The sequence below is a fragment of the Solanum tuberosum genome, unplaced genomic scaffold (assembly GCF_000226075.1).
Source record: "Solanum tuberosum cultivar DM 1-3 516 R44 unplaced genomic scaffold, SolTub_3.0 scf00658, whole genome shotgun sequence".
NCBI lineage: Eukaryota > Viridiplantae > Streptophyta > Magnoliopsida > Solanales > Solanaceae > Solanum > Solanum tuberosum.
Genome location: NW_006239572.1, coordinates 120,693 through 130,535, shown reverse-complemented (window position 1 = coordinate 130,535; position 9,843 = coordinate 120,693). Strand labels below are relative to the sequence as shown.

The 9,843-nt window shown below is 37.9% G+C and overlaps 1 protein-coding gene across 6 annotated transcripts in view; it reads left to right on the top strand.

Annotated features, from left to right (window-relative positions):
• The first annotated feature begins 806 nt into the window (after positions 1 to 806).
• LOC102590864 (sister-chromatid cohesion protein 3-like) overlaps positions 807 to 9,843 on the top strand; it is a 43,094-nt gene continuing 34,057 nt past the window's right edge. For 3 of the 6 annotated variants that reach the window (XR_001472351.1, XR_001472352.1, XR_001472350.1), the window contains exons 1-2: positions 4,032 to 4,063; positions 6,087 to 6,143. Coding sequence is in view for 3 of the 6 variants with exons in the window: in XM_015304966.1 (XP_015160452.1) it covers positions 2,291 to 2,443; positions 3,014 to 3,175; positions 3,284 to 3,484; positions 3,564 to 3,596 (549 nt within the window). In the remaining 3 variants the exon portion in view is untranslated. Of the gene's footprint in view, positions 917 to 994; positions 1,189 to 1,285; positions 1,546 to 2,270; positions 2,444 to 3,013; positions 3,176 to 3,283; positions 3,485 to 3,563; positions 3,703 to 3,776; positions 4,064 to 6,086; positions 6,144 to 9,843 lie in introns of those variants that run through there. The other 3 variants (XM_015304966.1, XM_015304965.1, XM_015304967.1) reach the window with 3 other exon arrangements.

The following is a 9,843-nucleotide window of genomic DNA, read 5'->3' as shown; positions in this document are numbered from 1 at the left end:
ACCATGCAAAGCGATGCCCGGTATTTAAGTGGATCCCAAGGCTTAGCTCTAGTGGAAAAAGGTGGAGGATTTGTGGCTTAGGTCGCAGGTTCAAGCCCCACACCATGCAAAGCGATGCCCGGTATTTAAGTGGATCCCAAGGCTTAGCTCTAGTGGAAAAAGGTGGAGGATTTGTGGCTTAGGTCGCAGGTTCAAGCCCCACACCATGCAAAGCGATGCCCGGTATTTAAGTGGATCCCAAGGCTTAGCTCTAGTGGAAAAAGGTGGAGGATTTGTGGCTTAGGTCGCAGGTTCAAGCCCCACACCATGCAAAGCGATGCCCGGTATTTAAGTGGATCCCAAGGCTTAGCTCTAGTGGAAAAAGGTGGAGGATTTGTGGCTTAGGTCGCAGGTTCAAGCCCCACACCATGCAAAGCGATGCCCGGTATTTAAGTGGATCCCAAGGCTTAGCTCTAGTGGAAAAAGGTGGAGGATTTGTGGCTTAGGTCGCAGGTTCAAGCCCCACACCATGCAAAGCGATGCCCGGTATTTAAGTGGATCCCAAGGCTTAGCTCTAGTGGAAAAAGGTGGAGGATTTGTGGCTTAGGTCGCAGGTTCAAGCCCCACACCATGCAAAAGGTCGCAGGTTCAATCCCCACACCATGCAAAGCGAAGCCCGGTATTTAAGTGGATCCCAAGGCTTTGCTCTAGTGGTAAAAGGTGGAGGATTTGTGTTCGCAGGTTCAATCCCCACACCATGCAAAGCGAAGCCCAGTATTTATGTGGAGAAGGGTAGAGGGGCGGGCCCATTATCCACCGAGTTGAGAAGGCTATGATTGGTCCAAAGGGCAGGTCATAGACAGATTGATTTCTCGGTTATCAAAAAAAAAAAGATCTTGCAGAGACTTTCAAAATCTTCAGAAGTATTGATGACGAGGTGGGTATACTGTAGTTTTAAAAAATATTTTTTTTTTGTAGTTTTGCCAATACTCAACTTCTTTGGCTTACTGTTTAGGTTATTGGATTTCTGCTTCTTAACATGCATCTGCATGTTTGCAAGCTACTCTCCATCTGGAACAATCCTGGAACAATCCTGGAACAATCTTTATCTTCCTTATCTCCAAGCGCAGTGCATTGTTTGATCTACTTGAGTCCTTCCTGACTACTAAATCTTCGGAAGGTCTTCGTGCAAGTCAACTTGCATGTAGGGTAAGCATTATTCCTAACTTTTATGTTCACTCATCTCCTGTTAGTGCCTTCTATGTTCTCATTTGGTTAATTGAGTTTGTTGTTTTTCTTGGTCTAGGTTGTGTTCTTTTTTCAGAACAGTGGCTGTTCAGGAAAGCAACCCTTGTATCATCCACGGAGCTAGAAGCTTTGGGGTACTCATCAGATATATGCAACGGAAGCAGCTTCCAGACTGATGATGGAAGCCCTTATTTCCATGCATATGGAATTGAGAAGATCCTATGGACCTGAAGAGTCTGGTTGCCCTCAATGGATCAGATGGGATAAACTTGAACTAGGTAGTGAAAGGACAGAGCTTGGTGGATGGCTGTCACACGGGTAACACTTCTTATTTCATTTAATAGAAAGATCTATTTTTGTCACACTTCTTGTGATTAATCAATTAGTGTGTTCCAACTTACGAGAACTACTCTGCTACTTCCACTTGTGTTTTAAAATGCTAGTTGTGCTTAGATGTAAATGTTCTAGGTGATACAACCACAGAGAAATAACGTACCTTAAAAAATGAGGAACACATGATGCAGGGATCTCATAATTTTTCCCACCAATACAAGCACACACCCTTTTCATCCTAAATTTGATCTACTAGTTTAAGTCTGTCATAGTCTTCAATTATTTCTATGGACTTGAGGATATGCTGCAAATGAGTTAGTCATCTGAGTAGAGTGGACATTACATTGCAACATGAAAATAGTATGTAGTTTTGGTTAGAGTAGTATCTCCCTACAACTTTCAGTGAGCCTAGTCTTCTAGTGGCTCAACTTTGTTTGGAAGACGTAATAAGTTACTGTATAATTTCTGAATTTGTCCCGTATTTCCCTGTGGTTTTTTAGTATTAATGCTATAATACAATTATCTGGAGTTTGGTTAGACTAGTAATTTCTACAACTTGCCTTTATAGGCATTTTCTATTTTTATTGATTTGACAGCTATATTCCTATTTTATCATAGAAAAACTTAAGAAGGGTCTTCTTCTTATCATGGATCCCTAAGTTTGTTCCGTGGTTGAAGAAAATATTCACTTGAAAATTATGTCTTTACAGGATTGAAACGTATCTCGTGTATGCTCTTGGAAGAAGAGCTATCAGCTGAATTAAGTGATGAAGATGCAACAAACCTAATTCGGCTACTTTTTGCGTCAACTAGGAAGGCAGTTTTGGAGAAGATTGTTCCTGCTAGTGATAATAAAAAGAAATACTACACCAAAGCACAAAAGGTGAGGTTCTTTAGTTCTTCTTGTTGATACTCTTAAGTAAATGTTATATTTTTGCTTCAAACTTCACCGTTTACACTTGAGAATGGATTCCAAGAAAGTGCTTGTGAAACAATAAGTTGGTAATATTTCTGCAACCTGGTAGATCTGTACTGTGCTGCAATTTTTTTTGAACTGTATGTTTGTCTTAAATCAGGTCAGTTGGTCAAATACATCCAGATTACTTACTAGTATTATTTAGTGGAAGAGGTGCCATTTTCGTATATTATCATGTTACCATCTTTAACATTTTTCTAACAACATTAAGACGTTTTATTGTACTTGGAGTTTGATAATAGAGTGAGCAGTCAGATTATTTTCATGTATGCTGTACGCAGAATGAGTATCTAGATGCCGTGGTTTTGATTTTTTTTAATTCATAGACTATCCCCTCAATATTTGTTTAGATTATTTTAGATAAGTTCCTTCTTTAGTGTTCTTTGTCAATGACAAATTATATTGGTGTTTTTCAGATTTCAGCCATACTACTCCGGGATACTGAATTTTTTTGAATGCTTATGTTGTAATATCCAGGACGTGTTTGAAATTTCTAAGAGTGATATAACCATTTCTATGATGAGGAATTATCCACAACTTCCTCACAAATTTATGTCTGACAAAGCAAAAATTCACCATCTACTTGAAATCATTGTTCATATGAACCTTGAGCGCGATTCTCTTAAAAGACAAGATCAGGTGCGTTTGTGGAACTTATTACGATCATGAACTATATAGGGGATTGCCAATATGAAGTAATTTGTTTTTGAACTGTTAACTAAAAGCTGTTTTCTTTTGCTTTTCCAGAATTTTACATCTGCTGTCCTTCTGAAGAAAAGGGCATTCCTTAAGCATGGTGTAAAGGAAGCTCTTAGATCTCGTGTAAAAGCTGTGAACTTCTGTGCTACTGTGAGTTGTGGGGAGCTACAGGACTTTGCCCTTAACAAATTTAAGGGGATTGAAGATGAGCTTGTTATCAAACTTAAATCTGCATTAAAAGAAGTTGCGGTATGGGCCATTAACAAATTGAAGGGGGCTGTGTTTTATTGATGCGTTTTGGTCAAATGTGCAATTTTTGTTGTTGCAGGATGGTGATGATGAATATTCACTGCTTTTTTAACTTGAAAAGGTTGTATGAACTTCAATTGTAAAGGCAAATTTTCATTGAAAGCTTGCATAAAGATCCTGCAGAGACTTTCAAAAACTTCAGATGTATTGATGACAAGGTGGGTATACTGTAATTTGAATAATTCTTTTTCGTAGTCTTGCCTATACTCAACTGCTTTGGCTTACTGTTTAGGTTATTGGGTTTCTGCTTCTGAACATGCATCTGCATATTTGCTATTGCCTACACTCTATCATAAACTCTGGATCAGTCCTGGAACAATCTATATCTTCCTTCATCTCCAAGCGCAGTGCCTTGTTTGAACTACTTGAGTTCTTCCTGACTACGAAATCTCCGGAAGGTTTTCGTGCAAGTCAACTTGCATGTATGGTAACCATTATTCCAAACTTCTATGTTCACTTATCTCCTGGAGGAAGAAGAAGGATGGTGAAACTGTTAATGAAACTCATGAAAAGATGAAGGTATGCTCTATTGTCCTAAAGCTCACTTGCTCTTATCATGTTCTTGTAGGGTGCTGGTAAATTAGTATCTATCGGTGGAGTTGTCTATGTTTTTCTGATTGCTCTTTTCAAGATCTCTAGTAAAAACATGAGATTGCCTGTGTTTAACAGCTACGGGTTTTATCTATGATTTAGTTTATCACAGACATATTTTTTTTTGATATCTTTACTGCTTAAAAACAACTTTTAGGAAATCAGGTTTTTTTTTTTGGGTGGGGGAGGGTGTAATAGTTTATTGATATTGTGGGGGAAAATACTCTATACGAGAAATATACCAATATAGTTGCCCTATGCTTGCAAAGTTGGTTTCCACCTCTGGATAAATAAAATTACCAAATTGAATTTTAAAGGAAGTCAAGAACCACCAATGAGAGACCATGTTAAATGTTCTCTCCAAGTTGTAGTAATATTTTCATAACAAGGTTACTTTACTTTGGTTTTAGCGTAAATCAAGTGAAACAACACCATTTTTTTTCTTTTTGTAATTGGATGCGTATTTTCCCTAAATTTTGTGCCCTTTCTTGATTCAATTCCAGATTGAGGAGTTATTTTGTTGAAACTTTATGGGTTTTCTTTTTCAACTTGGTATTATTCCAAGTTTATGCAGATCAGATCCACGCGTTCTTCATTATTTAGATGGTTAGAAGAAGGGAAACTAACATATATATGTGTTATTTGATTTCTAGACTTGGAAATATTTACAGTTTCTTGTCAGTTTTGGATGTAGGGAGAACATGAAAAAGTTTGATTTAGTGTTCTTTGGTATTATTTTCCTATGAATTGTAGTGAGGCAGACATGCAGTACAATTAATTGTCATTTTTACTTCTAATTGTCCTCAGAAGGGAAACATATGTGTTGTGGAGGTAGGAAAACCATGAAAAAGTTCATTTTATTGTTCTTTAGTATTATTTTCTAAGAATTGTAGTGAGGCAAACATGCAGTACACTAATTGTCATTTTACTTTTAATTGTCCTTAAGAAAGGTAATATATTTGTGTTACTCGATTTCAAAATTTTGAAATATTCAGTTTCTGTTTTTGTTTGGATGTAGGGAAAACATGGAAAATTCATTTTAGTGTTCTTTATTATCATTTTCCTATTAATTGTAGTAAGGCAGACGATCATGTTTACTTAAAATAAAAAGAACTTGAATTTGTATATGACATATCAATGGATTCTTGTCTTCCTTCACGTGCTAGTCGTGTTTTGGCTACTCTCGGAATTCTGATTATGGTGGGGGTCATAAGAGATGGAAATGTGCTGTCGTATAGAATTGTTGATTGAATCTGTGACTTCAATCAAATTGAATGTGATATCATATTCACTTTCGACCCATTTTTGCTCCTTGGTCACTAGTTGACTTCCTAGTGCTCTCGAACTGTTAGGAGTGTATTTACTTGCGATTGTATAATCAATCTTTTACTAAGTTGTAGTGGATATTCTAGTCTTTTTATGGTGTTGTCATTTCTCTTCATTCATGAGCTTGTAATTGAATATGCTAATTCCGTAATAATAGTTGGTTGAAATGGAATCCATGAAAGGAATGGTAGTGGGTTGTTGCAGAGTTTTAGATAGGTTTCCCCATCCTCTTCTGAAAAAAGAAAGCAAAAATAGAATGGGATCACTTTTTTTCCAGTGAAATAAGATTTGAAGAGCTTTCACGATCATTCACATGAACTTCAGCAGGCAAGAAGGTAACTAGTGGAAGCTACCGTTTTGAGAATGCAAGATTGTGGCATATATTATTACTGAAGCTTGTATACAGGGAAAGAGCTGGGCATAAGCTTATAACAAAGAAAGTATTTATCAATACTTTGGTTCTTCTACTGAACTAGTTTTATTTTGAGCTTATTCATCTTTACTTATGTTAGGCTTTTATTTAATGACTTGCTTCATGTGGCTCTTTTATTATGGTGCACATTTTTTATTCCCCCTCTTGTATTAGTGATAAATGAATTGACTGATAAAGGTTCTTGTTGTGTAGGTAAAAGGACTGTGCGAGAAAGCGAAGGATATTCTAGTGCAAGAGAGTAATGTGCAGGTACGATACCTTATATAGCTTTTTCTAATTATTAACGAAACTAAAATTAGAATTTGGAGGCATGTAGTCCTGATCTATACTTGCTTGTTAGATGGCCATTAGAGCCCTATATATGGGGTGTGTATTTCAGATTCTGGTTGAACCTTTCTGCCATTTTTTTGGGACGATGTGTGTTAAACAATACCTCAACCCTCTATTTTTGCTTTGGTTAACAAAATGCGAAACTGATTTGCTGTCTAGGAGTTCTGGAAGGACGACATGTATTCTGAAAATTCATTTATAAGCATCTTGAGGTGTATATTGTGTAATTGCACTTCCCTTTTTGTTTGGTAATTAGCTGATGAAATGTATGCCGCCTGAAAATTCACCTCTCATAGCTTATTTTGACTTGAATGAATCAAACATGAGTGTAATGCAATCCCAACCAAAATTTAAATAATAATATCTGTATATTTTTAAGTGGAGAGGGGTGGGGTGGGGGGGTTTGAATGCTTAAGCTCTACACATTTCTTTAAGATACTGTATGGTGTTTCTTTATGATTTTTGTAATCGAATAGAAGTAGATATCTTATTCCAATAGATAAGCAAGATATAAATACAATATACTAGGTGCTAATTTAGGAAATAAAATAAAGAGGGATTCCTACAAATCTGCTAGCTAATTATGAGGGATTCCTACAGATCTACTAGCTAAAAATATGCCTATGTATACTACTAAAATGATGTCTATATTCATTTTGTAACACTCCCCCTCAAGTTGGAGCATAGATATTAACCATGCCCAACTTGTTGCAAAGGTAATCGACTGGAGTTCCATACACCTCCTTTGTAAGCAAATCGGCTAGTTGCTCTCCTGTCTTCACGTAGCTAGTGGAGATCAAGTTTTCTTGAATCTTCTCACGAATGAAGTGACAGTCAACTTCAATATGTTTAGTTCTTTCATGATACACTGGGTTTGAGGCAATATGAAGAGCAACTTGATTATCACACCAGCGTTTTGCCAGCATATGATGCTTCAACCCTATTTCAGTTAAAAGATGATGTATCCACATAATTTCACGTGTAGACTGTGACATAGCTCTGTACTCAGATTCTGCACTGGATCGAGATACAACACTTTGCTTGTTACTCCTCCATGCTACCAAGTTTCCTCCAACAAAGATACAATAACCTGTAGTGGATCTTCTATTAATCTTGGAACCAGCCCAATCAGCATCTGCAAAACACTCAATGAGTATGGTTGTGTTTGCTATACAATATGCCAAGTCCAGGAGCTCCTTTCAAGTAACATAGAATTTGTTCTAAAGCTGCCCAATGTTCGACCGTAGGTGCAGACATGAATTGACTTACAACACTTACTGCGAAGGCAATATCAGGACGAGTCACTGTGAGGTAGTTTAACTTCCTAACTATCCTTCTAGACCTCTCTGGATTATCAGAAGGGTCGCCATCTTTCATGAGATGCACATTGGGAACCATTGGAGTACTGCAAGGCTTGGCTACCAATTTTCCAGTTTTTGCAAGTAGGTCAAGAACATACTTTCTCTGAGATAGAAGAATTCCCTTATTGCTTCTATTTACTTCTACTCCCAAAAAATATTTCAACTGTCCCAAGTCCTTCGTATGAAACTTAGTATGTAAGAAAGACTAAAGGGAAGAGATCCCCTCAGAATCACCTCCTGTGATGATAATGTCATCAACATATACAACAAGAAGGATAGTGCCAACTTCAGATTGTCGGTAGAAGACAGAGTGATCACATTTGCTCATTTTCAGTCCAGACTCTAGTCCACCCATAAGTCGGAGCATATCCTTTAGCTACAAGCCTGGCATTAAGTCTTGCCACGGAACCATCTGGCATACACCCACTCCTACTGGTTTCTTCCCAATGGGTTAATCCACCAAATCTTATGTGTGATTTTCCTCTAATGCATGTATTTCCTCAAGCATCACATTTGACCATCGAGGATGATGCAAAGCCTCCTTCACTGTTTTGGGTACAGAAACAGTGTCTAGAGAAGCAATCAAGGATCTAGATGTAGGAGATAAGCGATCATAGGAAACAAAGTTAGCAATAGAATATGTGGATTTGCAAGTCCTTGTACCTTTACGAAGAGCAATAGGGAGGTCAAGTTGTTCTGGAGGATCAAATGGAGGACTTGGTGCAGGACATGTATCATCAGTCTCTCGTCTCCTCAAATAAACTTGAACAATTGGCGGTCTTGTTGGAACATGTGTTGGTGGCACAGTAGTCGAGTGGTGCTCAATAGAGTCACTAGGAGATGGAAGAATAGCATCACTTGATTCCATAACACGAGTAACATGATAAACTAACCACTCATCTTCCTCCCCTTGACTTGTAATTTTAGGAAGAGAATAGAAGAATGGTGTAATCTCTGAAAATACCACATCATTCGAACTTGTAATTTTAGGAGGAGAATAGAAAAATGGTGTAGTGTCTGAAAATACCACATCATTCAACATCAGATATTTGCCAAGTTCAGTAGAATAACATCGATACCCCTTTTGAAGACGAGAATAACCCAAGAAAACACACTTCAATGCCTTGGGGTCCAACTTAGTAACATAAGGACGTACATCTTGAACATAACATGTACTTCAAAATACCTTTGGTTCCATCGGAAATAAAGACTTGTTTGGAAAAAGAACACTGTAAGGCATATTACCAACAAGCACTGTTGATGTCATGCGATTAATCAGAAAACAAGCCGTAGAGACTGCATCGGCCCAAAATTGTTTAGGGACTTTCATTTGGAACAAAAGCGCTCGGGCTGTCTCAAGTAGATGTCTAATCTTCCTCTCAGCAACTCCATTTTTTTTTGATAACCGAGAAATCCGTCTGTGACGGCCCTTTGGATCAATCACAGCCTTCTAAACTCGGTGGATAATGGGCCCGCCCCTCTACCCTTCTCTACTTAAATACCGGGCTTCGCTTTGCATGGTGTGGGACTTGAACCTGCGACCTAAGCCACAAATCCTCCACCTTTTGCCACTTGAGCTAGGCCTTGGGGGCAACTCCATTTTGAGAAGGTGTATGTTACAAGATGACTGATGGAGGATACCGTGTTGTCTCATGTAGGATTGAAACAACTCTGACATGTATTCTTTTGCATTATCACTCCTTAAAATATGCACAGAAGCATTGAATTGAGTTTTGACTTCAGCATAAAAGGCACAAAAGTGAGTAAACACTTCAGAGCGACTTTTCATAAAATAAATCCAAGTCATCCAAGAGAAATCATCCACAACAGTGACAAAATATTTATGTCCAGTTTTGGAAACAACCGGACATGGTCCCCAAACATCAGAATGAATTAACTCAAAAGCTGATTCAACTCGTTTATTAACCCTTGGACCTAATGTGATGCGACGATGTTTTGCAAATCGGCATGATTCACTCCAAAGAAGGAACATTTTGAAACTGGGGACATAACTTCTTTTAATAAAGGTAAAGAAGGGTGTCCCAATCGACAATGTGCTTCAAATGGAGACAAGACACTTGAGCAGGCAACAAATCGAGACTCATATTCATCAAGGATATATAGACCATCAATTACATGTCCTTTACCAATAACCTTATGCGTCGCAAGATCACGAAACAAGCAATGATTAGGAAAGAACGAAACATAACAATTAAGATCTCTAGTAAGTTTACTCACAGAAATCAAATTGAAGGCCA